This window comes from Parasteatoda tepidariorum, chromosome 3, assembly GCF_043381705.1.
Source record: "Parasteatoda tepidariorum isolate YZ-2023 chromosome 3, CAS_Ptep_4.0, whole genome shotgun sequence".
NCBI classification, from domain to species: Eukaryota; Metazoa; Arthropoda; class Arachnida; order Araneae; family Theridiidae; genus Parasteatoda; species Parasteatoda tepidariorum.
This window is the reverse complement of record NC_092206.1, coordinates 45846150-45867343: the sequence shown is the minus strand read 5'-3', so window position 1 is coordinate 45867343 and position 21194 is coordinate 45846150. Positions and strand designations below refer to the sequence as shown.

General features: G+C 29.5%; 1 protein-coding gene across 1 annotated transcript; it reads right to left on the bottom strand.

The window, feature by feature from the left end:
* Nucleotides 1–5997: 5997 nt before the first annotated feature.
* Nucleotides 5998–20788, bottom strand: LOC107456221 (uncharacterized). The gene is made up of 4 exons (XM_016074024.3): nucleotides 20624–20788; nucleotides 18976–19052; nucleotides 11732–11836; nucleotides 5998–6128 (listed from the first exon to the last, which is right to left on the bottom strand). The coding sequence occupies exons 1-4, from the start codon at nucleotides 20736–20738 to the stop codon at nucleotides 6090–6092; spliced, it is 336 nt and encodes a 111-aa protein (XP_015929510.1). The 5' UTR covers nucleotides 20739–20788; the 3' UTR covers nucleotides 5998–6089.
* Nucleotides 20789–21194: the final 406 nt, after the last annotated feature.

The following is a 21194-nucleotide window of genomic DNA, read 5'->3' as shown; positions in this document are numbered from 1 at the left end:
GGGAAAAATTTGCAATAAAGGAATTTGTATTAAATTTTTAATTATGCAATATATATATATATATATATATTGCCTAATTTATATAACTTTTCTACCAGCCACTTTATCGTGAGCACTTAGTTTGTAGATCAATAATGTCCCCCGACATTTTTAGAAGAATAGATAGGAGGGACTCCATGGCCAAAGCGGAATTCAAAACCCAAACTTTACTGGCCAACTCCTTGACCAGCTCCTTAACCAATTCCTATACCATCATACATCCGTTCGTCGCTATATTTTCGATTGTCTTTATTCTCGTTTCGTCCCTCAATAGTTCGTCTACGGTAAGAACTCCCCCCGCCACAAAGTTTGGTGCAGCCTGTTGGTATGGAAAGAAGGATAGCGCATTTCTGGGAGGGTAGCTTCTCTTCATTCTAAGTCTAACACAATAGATAGGGAAAAAATATTACCCTTCTCTCGCAGATCCAAGTCAAAACCTGTTCTAAACTGTGATCCCGCACCCCTACTTGAAATAGTTATACATCGTTACCATAGCTACCGCCACGGGTCGAGACGAATGACTAGAGGAGTTCTTATGTTAGACAAACTATAGTTTTGTCATTTTAGTTAACAATCTCCCACAATGCACTACGGTGAGTTGCACTCGAGCCGAGGAAATATTTTTGTCATAAATATGAGAGCTCGTTCTTCGTCACAACTCACGTGATTTTGTGCCGAAATGATTCTCAAAATTAATGAAATGCTGCTCAAGGATTGCTGAATCGTTTAAAGTGCGAGTTTTATTTCTGAGAGAGCACTGATGAAAACGGAATAAAATACGTCAAAACTAGTTTTATGGTTGTATAAAAATTGGCAGTGAATTCACTCGTTTCAGTTCCTTTCTGTTTCTTCAGGTATTGATGTTATCAGTCTTGTTTCCCCAATAACAATTCGTAAATATTTCAGCAAAGTTTTCGCTTTTCTTTCCTCACTAATATTTTAAATTGACGCCCGGTGGCTTCGCGCTGTCGTGCCACAGGTCCCTGGTTCGATCCTCGGGCAGGGCAAGGTTTACTCAGCCTTTCATCCCTTCAGTGGGTCGATAAATGAGTACCAAGCATGCTTGGGAACTAAACACTGGGGGTTCCGCGTTCGGCTGACCACCTAACTGGAGCATCTGCTCCTGCACCCCAGAGCCCAAGATCAAGAAAACTGAGATGGGCACAGTAGGCCTTGGCCCTCATGGGCTGTCGTGCCGCTGAGTTTAGTTTAATATATCAAATTGTGACCATGATTATTTTGCCCTTTTTCTTCACTAAATATAGAAATTTTAAAAAATGTATTTGGGATGGTCATTATAATGGAATTGAATACTAAATAACTATTTCAAGAGAAAACATTTTTATTCGTGAACAATGCATAAATCAAAAACAACTTTTAAACTCTTAATACAATATTCCAAGTTTTTTCATTTCTCTAAATGTTTGCTGAACTTTAAAATGAATACTATTCCCCTGCAAGTAATAGGTAAATAGAATATTTTGAAGCTACACAATTTAACAAGTTGAACTTTTTTAAAAAGATGCGTACAAAATTATTAGATGAAATAAAAAACAAACTAAGTTTTTGAAAGACATAAGTTTTTTAGTTATTATTCTCTCGTGATCACTATTTCATAATAAATGATAATTTATCAAATGTGTTCTTAACATGCTAGTTAAAACTTAGTTAGTTTGCTACAAAATTAATTTAAAGGGTAAAATCTCAAAATATATACGTTCTTATTGTTACTTTTTTTTACAAAACATGCACAAAGGGAAAGAGACATGGTTTAAAAAGAAGGCATATGCAGATTATAAATTTCATCTAACCACACATTTTAGAGTTATTTATTATTTAAAAAATTTATTTACCGTAAAGTCGTTAACGTTATGTTATATAAGGAATTTTTAGAGAAAAACAAAAAAAACTCACTTACTTTTTACGACGCTTATAAATATTCTTAGCTGGAAAACACAAAGCTCTAGTCTAAATAGATTGAAAAAAGATTACTTAAACTTAAAAAAGTGTCCTAATTGTTTTAACTTTACTGGAATATTTCAACTGTGTAATTGTTTACGTTACATTAAAATTGCATTAGTGTTTATAAAAAATAATATGTAAATAAATCAACTATTTAAGAAAATAATACAAATTTGCTGTATTATGATAAATACTATACAAAAAATGATTTTTCAAAAAATAGCTACTAAGTTTTGTATAAAATACTCCATCATAAAAAAAAATTACAATAATCCGTAAAAACAGCATACCTTAATTGATATAGGGGGGAGTCGGGCAGCCCCGCCCACTTAAAGAGTATTCCTTATATTTCTGTATAATATTGAGTAATAATCAATATTTTTGTATTTTTCTATTGTTTTATCATCTAATTAAATAATGTTAAAAGAATAAACCAAAAAAAAGAATAGTTTAACTTAAAAAAATAGAAACTTCAAAAATTTGACTACTGTATTCAACATATTTTCAAAACTATTGTTTACCATGTTACCAGATGCATAGAAACTCTGAAAATAATCTTTTTTTAATATAACAATTAATGTCCGATGGCCCATCGACTTGAAGAAATATTTTATACATATGAAATTGACAGTGGGCGGGAATACCCGCTGGGCAGGAGTACCCGACACTCCCCTACTTATTTTAAAAATTTTCAAGTCCAGTTATTTTAATGCAGCTTTCCTCACTAGTGATTTTAGATTCGATAGTATTTCTTTTTCTTATTTAACTAATAATTTGCGATTCCTAATATGTGTTTTTTGTTTACTTTAATTTTAACACGTGTTCTCTAAAACTATGCAAACTATGTTAAAGTAGTAATTGTGGTAGTCCTTGTAGTGTAGTATATAATGAATACTAGAATGCACTTTATAATAAGTTAAATTATAAATTCAAAGATGACTTTTATGATATATCCTGGTAAAGTATTTCTGGTATTCTGATATGATATACTAAAGTCCTCAGAGAACATTACCCATTCTAGCTTTAAAATTACATAAATGTTATCTAAAGGAACGAGATCTTTAATTCAAAGAATGAGCAGATGCTGGAATGATTATAAGGGAACTAATTAATCAAATGGTGAGGAGCTTTGAGTGAAAGTTAAATATACTGATGAGATTTGGATTAACTACTAACCATTATGTAGATTACACCGTTTCCATTAGACAACTATTCAGACCATAATGTCTAAAATTATATTGTTATAATTTGGTAAATGTATATAACAGTAATGTATTTGATATTAAACTAAATATACATCAGTATAATAGAAAATTGTTCTGGCGTTGAAGAATTAAATCTAACTTTTGAAAAACGTTGTGAAATGTGGTTTGCTAGAGCAAATTTTATAAGTTATTCTATGCGCAGAAAATTTGCGAGAAAACTACATCGATTTTCAATTTTAAAATTGCAGTTAAAACTAAAAAAATAATTAGGTTTTCATGTCCATATTGTTAAAAGTACTTACAATTCAATGAATCAAAAACCATTTACTGTAAAAACCACTGTAAAAAAAGAGTACCGGCCCTTAGATTGCCAGTACAATTCAATTCAGTATCAATGTTTTATGTAAAATTTTACGGATCAAAAAAATCTGATATACTATAATTGTTAATGTAATATTTACTGTAAAATCTCTGAATAATTATAATTGAATTAATATTGCTGTAAAAATATGGTATAAAATTTGACAGCTTTAAAAGCTTTTAAGGTAAAATGGATTTTACAGACGTTTCAATCAGTGTGCCAGTATTTTTCATCGTAATTTCATTTCGTATTTTTTAAAGTATTTATCCATTATATAAATGTCATACGTTGTCATAAATTATTTTTTACAAAAAATAAGTATTTTTGAATTAAGCGTTTACGGAAGTGACGCTTAGGTGTATACATAACTGATCTCACTAAAAATATAAAATATGGCATAAGAAACAAAGCATATAACATATAAACAGTGATATTATTTGAAGATTTATTATTTTAATCAAACTTTAAGCAAGAATGTGTAGAATTTTTCTTCAATAAATCAATATTGAGCTATATATTTAGTAGTAATCCATTGTATATTTCAAATGTTTTAAAGATTTTAGAGAAAAATTATGCTGTTGTTGTCAGTCTGCTTGAAATAAAGCGAATTTTTAAGGAAAAAAGTACATTTCGTGTTTTTTTCAGTGGCGTCATCTATGGCCAAGAATACAAATTCAGCAACACACACATCACAGCCTGTTTTACAGTTAAGACCCATTCATACTCCATTCATTCATCCACAGATCGTAATTTTGACTTGAACCAGAGAACGATCTATCTCCAGTTCTCCAATTCAGTAACCGTAGAGGTATGGATTTGTGATGGGAACTTGGAGGACTTTGTAATCTCTAAGATTTAACAGCAACCTCCATTTAATTCATGGGGATCCTTCCATCAACGGGATTCGAACTCAGGTTCTGACGAAGTCGAGCCCGACCTTCTATTAACCACACTATCTCGGCCTCAAACTACATATAACCACATTTGAAAAGAACATCTGGAAGCGAAATTGCCTTTCTTATAAATTACAGTTTGTAATAGCTGTTAGCGCGACATGAAAAACTATTTTTATATTATAATATTTTGACATATTTTGATCTGCTCGTGAAGAAAAAAAATTAAAGTTTACTTTAGATTTATAAATTTAGAGTCTTGCTTACCAAAAATAAAATTAAAACTTTAATAAAGGCTGATGTTAGAAAAATAATAATGATAATACTAATAAAATTGCTAAGTACCCTGTCGGATTTCTTAACATTATAAATCTAATTGTATTGGAAATATATATATGGAAAGCGAAAAGAAACAGAAATAATCCTCATTTCTTCTTGACTTTTTACTAGCTAACAAATTGCGTTTTTTGTCACTTGTTCGAAGAATTGCGTTTCGAAAAATAACTCTTAAGGTGTTTTGTCAAGAAAAAAGTTTAATTAAATAAAGATTAAAAGGTTGTCAATTAAGGCTAAATAGCTACCTAACTATAAGTCTTGAATCCGTGCACAAGCATTTTTAAGTCTTTCGCTTCAAGGAACAAGCTTCTTAATTATTTTCTCACTCTTATTTTGTCGTTAACACTCTAGCCAAAAATGATTCATCATGGTCTAATAAACATTCTAATTAAGAATTCTCAACATAATACTTGCATTCTTTAAGTATTTTTCCTTACAATTGATACAGTCTTTGTATAAAAATTGTTACTTAAATTCCTTTTATTTCAATTAACTAATTAATAAAAAAATGCAAATAACTAATGAAAAAAAATAAAAAATGTGCTTTCAAATATTTATTTATTTCACACTTTTAATATACAGAGCGCAAAATAGAAAAACGGACTACCTGCCCTGACTAACTTTTGATCTAATGATAGGCTCTTTTCATTTTAGGACTCAATCTTAATAGTTAGGGAGTGACCTCAAATATTCTAGTTGATTATGCAGGCGATATTTCAAGTTACGAAATCAGACACAAAAACGTAATTTCTCTGACTAAACATGCCTTTTTCAAAGGATTCGGATTTCTAACCTCCAAAATGCAAGGGGTAGCCGCAATTTGAGAAATATGGTCCCTTAGTTTATGTTCGCATATATGTTACCACGGGAATAGTCAGGAGAGCGATCCAAAGTGTGGACCCCATAATATTAATTTTTGCTAGAGCTCGAGAACTTTTTAAGCGAATTGAAAACTTTGTGTACGCAATTATGAAATTTGTTTCTCCTAATATTTGCTCAGCCATGTAAAAAATAAGTTTTAGTATATATATATAATTTTTATTTTATTTAATAATGGTCACAAAAAGGTAAGGTAAGGAATAATTTTAAAGAATATAATTTTGCATGACAAAATACATAATTTGAGCGATGTCGATTGAATAGTTCTTGTGAAAATGAAAGTGTGAAATGATTAACCACACACAAAAAAAAGAGTCAATGATTATTTTAAAATTATTTATTTTCTGTAATTTAAGTTCATCAACAGCATTCATTTAACTTCTTCTTCTTCCTTCTAGTGCGTTTCAATAAGCATTACTCATTATTAGGATAACAGGCTCCATGGAAACAAACCTAAAATAAATTAAATTTTTTAAAAATTATTTTATAAAGAAATTGTCGTAAAAAATGCAGCTTAAAAAAAATAGGACTACTAGCATTTAATTTAAGCCGATGTAGAAAAAAAATTCAAACGAGGATGGTGTGTAGATGTTTCATGCCACGTATGAATAAAACAAACCACCGTGAACAAAGCACGAATAACGGTACAGAAATTGACATACTATAGTTTCGGTTCCATAAACAAAAGCTCTATTCGATGTATTTTTCTTACTGAAACGTATTTGTCTCGTTACTTTCCTACTGTCCTTTTGGGTGAAACATCATTTAAGGAGAAAAAAAATTCTGGTAAAATTACCGACTGTTTGGTAATGGCATTCCTAAAAAAATTAACCGAAATTCTGGTTAAGAAAACCAAAAGATATGGTACATAAACCATTCATTTGCTAATTTTCTGGTTCATATGTTAACGGTTTACCAGAAATCCTATTCTTCAAAGTTATAGTTCTTATAGCCACGCATTTAGTAAAAAATACGAAGTTGGAAAGTAAATTTAACCAAATAATTTTTATGTCTTGCTCTAGGGTATCATGATAAAATTAACGAACTATCTCCCATTTACCAACTTTATCACTTATTATAAAAACGTATTTCGTTGTTAATTTTACCAAATTCGAATGATTTCGGTAAAATCATTCAAACCAAAGCACTTCAGTTAGTATTATTGAGCTTTTGGGCATTCCCATAGAGCCAGAAACACGGTAAAATTTATCATATCCTGGTAGTTTTGACTATACTTTTTTTCTCAATGTAGAACCAAATCTACAATATGTCTATTTCAGTTCTTTTATTTGCGCTTTATTTACCTTGTTTTGATTTATTCATGCAAGAAAACTGTTTAAATAATATAATTCTGTACATGTTTAAACAAATAATTAACAAAAATTCTCTAATTTAATTTTTAGTATTGAATATGAAAGACTTAAAGTGACCCTATAAGAAAAGTATTAAATACATAATATAAGCATAAGTTACTTCTTGTTTACCACAAAATAACCACAAAATTCAATAACAAAATAACTTCGCTTTCTTGTTATCCGTCTCATTATAATAGACGCATCGTAATAACCCAATTATTCCTAACTTATTTATCCATGTTTTAGAAGTTTCGGAAAAATGTTTCATTTTGTCAAAATTAATATCTTCTATCTGTAATTTAATATGCAATGTATCGTGAATTTCACTTTTACAATCAAAAATTAATTATACAAACTTACATAATTGCTATTCCAAAAAAAATTAACATATCATGTTTTAATTATTCAAAACTACCAAAAGGAATCAGGTATCTATAATTTTTAAATGATGTTGAGTTTATTTTAAATTTATTAGAATGATTACTCTTTAAAAGAGAGATAATGTCTGTTATTCACAATAAAATTAATTTTTACCCTAAAATCCATTTTTACCAGAAGAAGTCACGGAAAGAAATCTAATAAATCGTTATTTTACAATAATAATTACCATAAAATCACTCTTATTAAATAAATATTGTTCTAAAAATTAGAGTATAATATTTTACGGTAAGAATGGATTTTACCGAAGAATGGATTTCACGGATATCGGATCCTTAGTGCCAATACTTGGTATCATAATTTAATCCGGAATTATTTATAGTGTGAGATTGTAATTTTGTGTAAGCGGTGTTTTTAATTATTATATTTCTGAGAGAAGTTAAAATACTCATTATATTGTAGTACTTAGCATTTCAGTTTCCTTATAACGAATAAATATTTTATTAAATTATATATAATGCATTTTTTTTTCTATTTTTTGCCATTTTTACCTAAAACAAGCTTATACACTAATTTTTTTTTTTGCTAGAAAACTAATCCAATTAATTTTTGACGACCTCATATAAAGTAAATATTTTACTGTCTAAAACAAGACAAGTTTTGTAAAGACTATACTGGAAAAGATTTGGAGAATATGTTGGTTGGCCACTGAGAAAAAAGTATGGTCAAAGCTACTAGAATATAGTGAAATTTATAGTGTTCTGGCTTAACACCAAGAAACTTGATAACGTTTTCAAAAGAACTTTGGTAATGATTTTAGTAAAATTAACAGTAAAAAAACGTTTAATAATATAAGCTAAAATTTGATAAATGTGGTAATATTTTTTTTAATTTTGTCATGATAACTTAGAGTTTGACATAAAAACCATTTATTCGGTTAAATTTACTTTTGTATTTTTTACAAAATTTGCGGTGATAAGGAATATAATTTTAAAAACCAGAATTTCCGGTAGACTGTTACTGTTTGAACGGAAAGATTACCAAATGAATTATTTAATTACTTTGAACCATGGTGGCGCAGGTGATAGAGCGTTCGCCTTCCAATGAGATGCACCGGGTTCGAATCGCAGCGATGGCTGGTCTATACGAATTCCGCATTTGGCTTGCACCGACCACAGTGATGACGTAAAATCTCATCAGTGGTCGACGGATCATGGACTGGAGTCCACTTGCCGTCAGGCTAACCATGGGAGATTTTCCTGGTTTTCCTCTCCATGTAACGCAAATGCGGGTTAGTTCCATCAAAAAGTCCTCCTCGGAGGCAAATTTTTCCCAATATTTGATCCAGGAGTTCCTTTGTCTTCTGGATTAGATTCAAAATTACAAGGCTACGGCGTTGAATAGTCGTAAACTCAAAAATTGGGTTGGCTGCTCAATGACGGTTATAATATAAAACGAAATATTGTATATTTTGGATTTATTAACCATAACTATGGGAATTTTTTTGACCACAAATGTCATTGCCATACAGTACAATAATTTTTTAGAAATTTTTTCAGCGTGTGGTAATACATTTCATCTAAGCTCTAACCAAAGCTGTAAAATGCTAACTCCGTTGTTGAGAGAAAAAATAAAATCGTTCCAATAACAGTTGTAAGCTGATCCAGTAATTCACCAAATTTTTTGTTTCATATAAAATTCCTAAACACAAAGCTTCTTTTGCATTATTCTTAGAAACAACACATTTATTAAATTAGATTTAAAGAAATAGCTCACAAATATCACCTCAGAACTATCGGCAATGCAGTTAGTTATCAGCAAACAGTTTGCGATATTCATTGCCCAAAACATTTTTGAATAATTTATTTTCAGACATTAAACTTTTGATGCACATTTTTTGACATGGTTATTCTAAAGATTGACTCTAATGATACAAAAAAATAAAAGAAAAAACAGAACACGAAACGACGAAAGTTTAACTAATTTGCATAAAATTTGCATAAAAGCTTTTATCTAACATACAATTTGAAATTCTAAGTGATATTTAAAAAGCTTTCTCCGGGTCATTAATTTTTATAAAAATGCACCAAAAATAGAAATGAATTTACTGAAATGTTTTCTCAGTTATAAAATAGAAAATATTCAGTGATTAAAAATTAGTGCCAAAATATTTTAAATAAATGAAACATTGCTTAATATATATTTTTGTGATGAAAGTTGAACTTTTTTGTTAATTTCAGAATGCAAAGTAGTTAAAATTACGATTTAAATTGCTATCGTTATTTTTCGGCATTTTTTGTCTTCAAATTATTTATTTAATATTCAAAACTGTTACTTTATGTTTAAAATCCTTTCCACTCAGCAGTTTTCAATATTTTTCCTTTTTGAGAAAAAATAACATAAGTACAGATAAACATTCCTAGACAAATGCTATCTGAAATGCAACAACAAAAATAACACTATCGAATTGTATAGCTTGGTTAGAATTAAACGATGATATTTATTTATAATATTAGACTACTTGTGATAGTCTAACTTTTTAAATTATCAAATAATATTTTTGGAATTTAAAGATACATTATATAAATCAACAAGTCGAAATAGAATTGATATTATTGCATCCAATTGACTATGCAAATGTTCTATAAAAAGCAAAAAGTATAAAATCTCAGAGTCACACTATTAAATTGTGAAGTTTGTTTAGAATTAAAAGATAATATTTATTTCTAATATTAGACTACTTGTAAAAGTCTAACTTTTTTAATAATTAAATAATGCTTCTTGGTATTTANTCTAACCCAAGATCCGTCTACCACTGAGAATATTTTACGTCATCAACAAGCAGAATAAAATTGAAATTACTGTATCCAATTATTAACTATTCTTTTACTAGACGCTAAAGAAGGGTTTGCAATTACCACCATTAATATAAATGTTTTATATTTTATTTTATAATTGGCCTTCAACAGCCAAATCGAAACTGAGTTTATGACTATCAATGTTCAACTTTGTAGCTTTCTATTTTCGAACCCAACCTAGAGGAAAAAGAGAATTCGTGGATCAAGAATTGGAACAAACTAACCTTCGTTAAAGAATTTTTGATGGAACTAATCCACATTTGCGCTACATAGAGAGGAAAACAACGATTTCCGCTCACGGTTAGCCCGATGATAATGGGATTCTAACCCATGATCCTTCTACGTTTTAACTTCAGCATAGTGATCGGTGCAAGCCAGTGACCACTTGGCGAACCAACCGGTCGCATCAACCAGCCACCACTGGGATTCGAACCAAGAGTCAACTCATTAGGAGTCGAACGACTGAGCCACCGTGGCTCTTATATCGATACTATTTTTTAAAAAATGAAAACAAAAATAAAATAATAAAATAAGATAATTTCAAAAACCATTTTTTTTTTAAATTTTATTTCGTAAAAATATTTCGGCCAATTCCGACCAAAATTTCGAAATAATATAATATTCATATTCCGTACTTAAAATAATATTAAAAAAAAAATAAGTGCTAAAATTATTCTTTATATAGAATTATATTTGGATAAAAGAATTTTATATAAATGTGTGCAAAAAGTCTCCGATTCACTTAAATTTTCGAGAAAATTGAACTTAAACTTGCAACTATTCTTCGAACTAAATTATTGAGAACATGTTTTCTAGATCACGGGTATCACTTACAAGTTGGTGTTCGAAAAAAAAAGGAATTAAAAAAAAAGGCATGAAATAAAGCATAATTTTATGTTTGAATCAATAACCTAATTAATAACCAGCACTATTTAGTTAGTATATTTGAATTCCCCCTTTTTATTCACTGAAATCAGCTCTTAGTTTTAAAAAGTCGAATCTTTGTCCATTAAAATAATATGATCGAGGGAAAATATCATCTAAACAAAAGTTATTTAAGATGTTATTTCCCCTCTTTCCTGAACATTAATAGAAGTCTCAAATCAGCACATAAATTTTAAGAAAATTAAAATGTTTCCAATCTCTTACCAAATACTGAAGTTATTAAGAGCAAAGGGAGAATAACAAGTATACAAAAGATAATTTTATTAATAATGAATCTAAAATTGGCCCTCAGTCTCAGACAAATAAACTGGTTTTTAAGCATTTTATCCAGCGTGGGCAAAAATTCACTTTGATTAGTCAAAGGATCGATTTTAGCTGTTTTGAGCCTTAAATATTTATTTTCGTTCACTGACAAACCAAACTTTTAGCCATGATCTCAAAGGATTCTGAGAATATGCATGTTAAGGGCGGTACTTAGGGAACACATTATGTTCGTTAATTTTTCTTAATATATACTTACTCCATCATTATTACCAACGATTGATTTACAAGGCTGTGAATCTAAAAATGTTCCAGAGAAAACTTCAAATTCGGCCTTAATTCTACAAGTATACCAGCAGCCTCTCTGAAAAAAAGAGCGTAGAAATTATTTTTCAAATTTGAAAACAGGTAATTTTGTTAATTAATAAATAATCCATTGATTTTTTAGTTCTGATTATATTAAAAAGTTTAAAAAAAATAATAACAAAGCTAAGATTTATTAAAAGTATTATTTATAATATTTACGCTGAGTTTTTTTTTTTTCATGTTAGCAAAAAATATATTATCTCGCCCTGAGCGATGCGAATTAAAAATAATGCTTATCTCTTACGTTATATTACTACAATGTTGTCTTTTTAGAACATCTCTTTTTCTTAGAAAATAAAACTTGTAATAGTTAATATTTAGCGTTATTTTACCCAGTATAAATAACAGTTATTTAGCTAGTTAATAAATAAATATCAATTCACCATTTGTAAAAAATTCGTGTTCGGAGAATTGAAATTTTGTATTTTAATAATTAAAAACAACTTTTAGAGTATGGAATTTAAAGCTAATTTCTTTATTTGATTATTTCAATTATGAGCTACATTTTTACAATAATATGTCCTCTAAAATAAAAGATTATTGTTTCGTTTGAAATTAACTATGCGTAATAACTATTCTAAACTGCCTTTAAGCTATTTAAAATGTTAGCTTCTTTATACCAAGAACACGCGGTTCGAGTTAACAATGCCCTGAGAGAGAGAAAAAATTTTACATTGTACATAATTCTATTATAATTTACTTCTCTAATTAGATATTTTGAGAAGAAATGTTTCAACCTTAATAATTGCATTATATGCACCAAATTTCTACTTAAAAGAAGAAACGTTGCAGTGTAATTCAATGCAAAAATTGGCAATACGGACAATAATATAGTTCATTCTGACACTTTCTTTAGGTTGCAGGAAATTCGCAGAGTAACTTGGTTAAGATAAACACTTTTCAGAACAATTTCACGGTTTAATTTGACACTTTACTAAGGATGAGGCAAGTTTACTTGGTAATGTTTAACCCTTTATTGAGGTTAATGAAAAATTGCACGATTATATGGTTTTTGGTTCCTTACTAAGTTTTGAAATATTAACTTTCTATGTCAAGCCAATTGAGTGATATTTTGTTAAGACATAATGTTGTTTGGTTTTTGATGAATCACCTTTTTATGTTTCCGTTTAATTACTCACTTGGTTTTATTTTATTTTACAATAGTCGTTGAATAAACGACTCAGTGTTTGAGTTTACGACTACCAATGTTCAACACCGTAGCCTTGAAATTTTGAACCCAACTCAGAAGACAGGGAAACTCCTGGATCAAGTATAGGGTGAAATTCGCCTTCGTGGAGGGCTTTTTAATTGAACTAAGCAGCATTTCCGCTTGATGGAGAAAACAAAACACGAAAACCTCTCACGGTTATGCAAAGGGACTCTAACCCATGATCCGTCTACCACTGAGAATATTTTACGTCAGCACTGTCATCGTGGCGAGCTGAGTAAAGAATTCATAACGGCCAGTCATCGCTGGGATTAAAACCCTGGGCACCTTATTGGAAGACGAACGCTCTATTCCCTGAGCCACCACTAGTCAACTCACTTAGTTTAAAGCTAATTTACATGATAAAATTAGTTAATTTGATAATTTATGAAGATTGAATCAAACATGTATTTAAAACATCTTCAGACCGACGCCTTGCGAAAGTTGCTTCAAATTGGCACGGTATTATATTTAAAAGTGACCCAAATGATTTAAGGAGTGTTTTTGGCGTTCCCACATCAATTTTTTTAACTGAAAATAATTTGAAAGATATTATTTTAGCTCAAAAAATTAAACTCTTATAAATTTTTATTTACAAATTACAAAAAAAAAAANAAAAAAAAAAAAAAAAAAAAAAAAAAAAAAAAAAAAAAAAATCAGAAATATTTAAATAGAAATTAGAAAGCATTGCATTAAGAATTGTAATTTTGGAGTTGTATTCCCCAATGTACAAAGATTCAGTTTTAGTTTCTTGAGTGTCCTTAATTTCAACTTTTTTTTTTCATTTAAACTGTAACTGCTGCGTTCACATGCTATCACTGTAACAGTTATATAAACTTTTCATAAAATGAGAAAAAGTTATATTTAGTTTCTTAATTTCTCTAGATAGTTCTTAAACCGACTTTTTTTTTAGAAAAAGAAACATTTAGAAACAGAATTTGCATAACAGAATTTGCATTTGCAGTTTGAGGCAATATAGTGATAAACCACACTTAGTTCAGATGTGAAATGTGGCAGTTTTATATCGAAATGTTTCTTAGTATTGTTACTTGATAAGTATTTTGCAAGTTACCAGAATTTCCACTAGATGGCAGCACGATAGAAGTTTTTTCCAAAATGCACTCCTGAACAGTTTGAAATGTGTAGCTTATCATTATGCCCAAGTTCTTCATATTATCTTCAAATATAGACGGTTAAAACTTTTAGAGCTCTTTTTTGTAATTTTACGAAAATTATTATTCTCAAAAGCGTTTATTTAGAGTTCAGGCATGCATAAAATCATTTAAATCCATACAAAAATAAAAAATTTTATCAAAATAGTTACCATACAAAACTCTTTTCCCAAAATTAGGAAAACTGTTCAATGATAAATTATTAATCTCTTATGCAAAATCCATCATCGTTCTTATCATCATCATTAATCAACCTTTCGTGTGACAGGAGTTAATTTATACCAAAAAATATTCAAATACGAATGGTGCTAGTTTTAGCACAAATAAAATAACTCTCTATTGTTAGTATTTTTAAATCTGATTTCTCTTGAGATAAATGAAAACATTTATCAGATATTTTGACACCTCATTCTTTAATAAATATTCATTGCCAAACTAGTAGTGAACATCTGCGAAGATAACAAAAATAAGTAATAATCTAAACCATAGTAATTTTTTTTTATTATATTTGGGTATAACAAAAAAAATATATCTTTTACTTTTTGATTAAAAAAAATACTCTCTACGACTATTAAAAATACATTAGTTCGATATTTCAGAAGAAAAGGAACATTTTTTGTTTTAATTATATATAATCCATTATCAATCCTCATGTTTTAAAACTGTATTTTGTCCTTTTTTTTTTCCTTTAAAAAAAAGGGAAGCAATACGGAAATCGAGCACTCAGTGACATGCCATATCTCATATCGATGGTTGACTATAAAAATATTGTACTAGAATTTATTATTATATTAGAAAATTATATTAGAAATTATATTAGAATTATAGCAAAATTATATTAGAATTATATTAGAAAATTATTATATTAGAAAATTAATACATTCGAAAAATAATATGTTCGAAAATTAATATGTTAGAAAATTATTATATTAGAAACTAAAGTAAATGACGAAGAGAGTTAAACATTCTATAATGATATACAGGATACTAAAGATTGTATTAACCCAAAAGACATATTGATGGTCATTGGTAACCTGAATGCTAAAGTTGGATCAGAGAACTACAGAGTTGAATGTACAATGGGACGTAGACTTGAAAGGAGGAAAGAAAATATGAAGCTTTTTATCGTTTTTTGTATCACTAACAATTTATGTATTGGAGGAACAATCAATTATTCAACACAAAAATATCCATAAAGCTATTTGAATATCTCCCGATGAAAAGAGAAAAAAATCAAATTGACCGCATCCCTATTGATAAAAGAATGGAAAAGATCTCTGTTGTACAATATGTTCGTGCGATGAGAGGAGCAGTCGACCGGTCTGTGTAGGGGGCAGGGAACTGTCCTTGCATCGGAAACTAAACTCCTGGGTTCGAATTCCGGGCAAGACATGGATGTTTCTTTCACTCTCTGTGTGTCCTATGTCCTTTCTCCTTTGTGTGTGAATGTGACCCACCCTATAAACGGGTTGTGGTTGTGTGAATGGCGTGGCAGAAGTCGAATTCCAGGCCATAGATAGCGCCACTGAAAAACAGGAACAATCCCACCGCCTTAAACAGGTATACGACCAAAAAAAATGAGAGGAACAGACGTAAATTCTGACCGTTTATTGGTCAGTGGTAAAGTAATAATTAAGTTGAGTAACATGAAGAAAGAATGCCATCGAACAAGATTTAATGTCCAGATATTAAAAGACCAAGATATTAAAAGACCAAGATAGGTTGCCTAAAATTTAAGCTGAGTTTGGAAAATCGTTTTCAGGCTTTAAATCACTTCAAAATGGAAATAAATGAAGAAACAAAAAAGATCTACGCAGAAAGTGCTGAACAGATGCTTGAAAAGAAGACATTTGAGGATGAGGAGTAGATATCTGAAATGACGAAGAAGTTAGTTTGTGAAAGACGTTGAATTAGACAAAAAAGTAATCAGAAAGTAACAAGCTATAACTAAACCAGAACATTGGAAGGATTAGAAGGGGGGAAATAAAAATTGTAGGATTAGTGCAAGACAAGATAAAAGGAAATATTACGAAGATCTGGCCACATCAGCTAAAGAAGCAGTTAGAAACAATGACTCAAAAAGGTTTTATGACATTACTTACAAAATTAATGGAAAGAGACGAACAATTGAAGGGCCACTTAAGAACAAACAAGGTTTAAAACTTACATCAAAAGAAAATCAGACCAAAATGTGGCTTGATCCTTTTAAGGAAACCATAAATAAACCAAATTCTGCTGTTTTGGAAGTTATTTCAGAAGAAACGCCTAAACAATTAGACATAGGTCCAATAACACAGCTTGAAGTGCAAAAAGCAATAAAATTGCTTAAACGTGGGAAAGTTGCTGGCAGTGATAACCTACTGGTGAAATTTTCAAGGAAAGTTCGAAAACTTCAATCAAAGTTTTAACTGAGATTTAATAAAATTATGAAGAGTGAAGAATGGCCAATCAGAATCCTTCAAGGTTGATTCCGGTGTTGACAGGGTTGTATACTTTCTCCAACAATCTTTTAAATTGCTATTGACTGTATTATGAAGAAAGTATCAGAGAATAAAAGCGGTATAAGATGGAACACTGCTGAATATCTTTCAGATCGTGATTTTCCAGACAACTTATGTTTACTGATCAATATTCAAATATTTTAAACATAGAGGCAAAGACAATGGGACTTAGTATCCACCAAAATAAAATCAGCATTTAATCATAAACAATTAAATGACATATTTTTTAGAAAATAATGAACTGGAGGAGGTAAGCAGTTTTACGTATCTTGGAAGTACGGTTAACAACAGGGAACTGATGAAGATATCCTAAATGGATTAAACAAAGCCCGAAGCAGTTACGCTATTCGCAATAAATTCTGGAAAAACAAAAACATAAATTCAACAAAAATTTGAATTTTCAATTCGAATGTTAAGTCTGTCCTACTATATAAATCTGAAACATGACACTACAGTTAAAATAACTTGATAAAACTTCAAGTATTTATTATTAACAACTGTTTACGAAGAATCTTACGTATCAAGTGATTCCATAAAATTTGTAATGCAGAAATCTTTAGAAAAGCAAAACAGAAACCAAATTGATCTGGAAATTAAAAAAAAACGTAAATGGAAATGGATTGGTCATATTCTGCGTAAACCTGAAAAAATTTAAAGTAAAAGAAGTTTTTGATTCGAACTCTCAGGGAAATATAAAAAGAGGAAGACTTAAAAATACTTGGCGCAGGACTATTGTAAACGAATTGAAAACAATAGGAAAGACGTGCAAAGAGTCAAATTATATGAACACTAATAGAATGAGATGATAAAAGCCCTATGCTCCAATTCGGAATGAAGAGGAATATGTATGTATGTAGAAGCTAAAAGTTTCAAACAGAAGATGGAATTTATTTTACGCCTACTTAAAGAAAAATCTGCTTATGAGAAATTAAGATCGTATATCATGATAAATCGTAAACATTAAGATCGTAAACATTTTCTCCGAAATATAGTAATGAAAGAAAAAGTGTTAATTGTTGAAGTTCCAAAAGTAAAACATTCCGATATTAAATATTCAACATATGAGAAACAAAAAACATCCTTCAGCAAGGTATAGGTAATTATTTCTCGCTCAGAAATGGAGAAAAAAGAAATAGGGGGAAAAAATGAAGAGGCGTGTGAATCGCTGCGAATCAACATTTTCTAGTATACTTACTAATTAAATTAATAAGACTGTGATAAGTAAAAGAAATTTAGTTTATGGAACTATTTGTTTACAGTGGTCATGGTTTGTTTACAGTGGTTACTGGTCATGGAACTATTTGTTTACAGTGATACAGATTCTATTTAAGAAAATTTCGGCTGGTAATCGTATTCTCACCTGCATATTTATAAATGTTTTAAAAATTATAGCATTTATAATTTTGAATCTAAAAACCACATTTACCAGTAAAATTAAATTTATGTGAATTTATAAAGAAAAAGTGTAAAATTTTAATGGTAAATATTATAAAAACCATCTAATCTACGTCCTAAAAAACAAAATTTATGAAGAAAGGGTACTAATTCGTTTAGAAAAAAAAATCGTCATACTATTTTTTTGACACCAATGATGCTTAATTAGTTTTTGTAATAGGTACTAATTAAAACAAAAAACAAAATACGTGATGAAAAAAATTAATACAGAATGCTATTGACCCCTATGATGTATAAACCTTGGTAATTGGTTCAGTTTTAATCAATATCAAATATAATATTTGTATAAATTATTACATTATTGTATTTGGAACGTATTATAACTGTACCAATACTGTGCAGTTACTGTGCAGTCGAAAACAATAAATACAGGTGTAAATTGCTTGATTATGTGGTCAATTTTGACCATCATAAATTCGCCTCGAGGAAGAGCATCCTGCCAAATAATAGTAATTACAACTAATCTTTATTTTGACGGGATGAACAACTGCAAATGTGTTTTGCTTAACCAAATAGCGTAAAGTCACCAAAAAGGGTAAAAACTAATAATAAATAAAAAATAATAATTTCATTTAAGTGTTAATTTATTCTGTTGGTACACGTTTTTCAGAATTGGGCCTCACTTTGTAATGCAGTTCTGTTTATTTACAGTAATATATAGTTATGTATAGAAACAGATTATTCATTCTTGTCTTTACCCTATACAAAGAACAAGCCTTCAGCTGGTATAAAATAATTAAAAACATTTTCATATGGGAGAGTAGTTTTGTGTACTTGAAATTTTTATTGCAAATTAACTCACCACGTTGTAAGTTGCGGTAGGAGCTAGAAGAGAACACATTTTCTCCATTGTATATTCACATTCTTCGCATACAACCACTGACAGGGGGAAAAAAAGAAGAGCAAAACATATTAGTGCTACAATATATTTTTTTAAATAAGAGATTGTTGTCTACATATTATTCATGACAGTGGAAATAAATAAATAAATAAAGATACCACACTCAATGACTTTTTTAGGTAGGAACAGTGTGTTTGGTAGGACGTTGGTCTGATGTTCGTGAGAATGGAAGTTGGAATCCCGCCGGCTGAAGAATCCCCGTGTATTAAAGTACGTCGAAGTTCCCTTAACATATCCATACCTCTGGAGTTACTTAGTTGGAGATGATTGATCGTTCTCTTTATGGTTCAGGTCAAAATTACAATCTGTGAATGAATGGAGTATGATTGGATCCTCCCTGTAAAACGTGCTGTAACGTGTCCGTGTGTGGCTAAAGACGTATTTTTGGCCATAAGTGCAAGCCGCTGCCTTAAATATTCGCTTGATTTTAAGCAGGCTTGCTGATTGGAAAGTAGCATAAGTAACAACACGACAACATAATTTTTGTTCAAATGATCTCATTTTCACGTATTAAGTGCAAAATAAATAGTACTAACTATTAAATAAATTTAGAACAATCAGGCACAAAAACTTGCAATTTTCTAAAAGAACATACATTTTTTCTGACTGATTTGATATTTATTCGACTTCCAAAATATGGGGAATCCACTTTGGAAAATAGGATCACTATAGTGTCAAAAAATTTTTGTCAGGAGGGTGATCGATAGTATTGGACTCTTGTTATTTCCTCTTTTAGCGTATTTCGCAATATCTCAGGAATACTTGAAATGAACTGATAACTTTCTGTACGCACTTATTAAACTTGTTTTAGCACAGACGATTTCATGTGAAAAATAATTTTTAATAAAATTATATTTGTTATTTCATTATTATTTTATATAATAAGTGCAGAAAACTTATAAATTGTAAAACACGCAAATATTTACATCATTTTAGACTAAATTAGTTTAAATTACCGAATACAAAATTTGAAAGAAGTCAGTCAAATATTTTGTAAATTACAAAAACAAAAAAAAGAAGAAGAAAAAAGACGAGTTTTAAAGTTTTTTTTTCTACACCGATTCAACCAATTTTGATCAATTTTTTAATTTTCTTTTAAATAACGTAATTCTATTCTCCAGTTTAGAAATGCATGAATAATTATTTAACATTTTGCACAGCTCAAAATTCAAAAATATCCTTTTGTCAGATTTCGTAAATCAAACAATAATTTGCATCAATTATGTGCTAACTATTATTTAATGATGAGGTGAAGACTATTAATTAGCATATTTGAGGCAAACATTCGAAAATTAAAAATTGTCACCTAATTTGCGAATATCCATTGAAACAAAGTTTATAGGGTTAATTTCTTTTCTTTTAGGCGGGGGACTCATGGTCCTACTATACTATTTTTTGAAATAGCATATGCAGCCACTAACAATAAAGGATATATATTTATAGAGAAATATGCACAAAAGGATTTTTGTAAAATTTCCACGAAGATATAAACTTAATAAAATAATTTTGATAAATATTATCGATCAATATTATCAGGATAGCAGCTTACCTTGAGAAAAAAGTGCTAAGCACAAAGCTAAAGCTAAACCCTTCATTGTGTTAATCGTTGAAGTTCTGTTGAACAAAAAAGAACGAAGCAGAAGATGCATAAAATTAATATACATTTGAAAACTATGAATCACCTGCTAGTTCTGTGAGAAAAATTACATGTGTTGCTTCAATATCTGAGATTAAAATTATTTCTGATAACTTACCGAGTTAACTTTAGACTTACTGATTTTTTTACCTTTCAGCAAAATTAATTTTTCTGTTTCAATCTCATTTTCGCAGTGCTTAGTTGGAAAAGAATAGTTAAACAAGTAAATTATCTGAATAAAAACTAATACAAGCAACATTTTTACTAAATTATTTCTTTATTTTATTAAACTCTATAATTTAAAATAGTTTACCCTTTAATACCAGTAACGCAGTAAATTATGTTATGTGTTTATCGGAAAAATGTTATCACTTTATCAAATTTAATGTATTTGAAAAGTGAAATAAAAACAGGAACAAAAGGTTGCTTATACTATATAGTTATTACTCTAAAAAATGCTATGTATGTCTTTCACAACAATTCT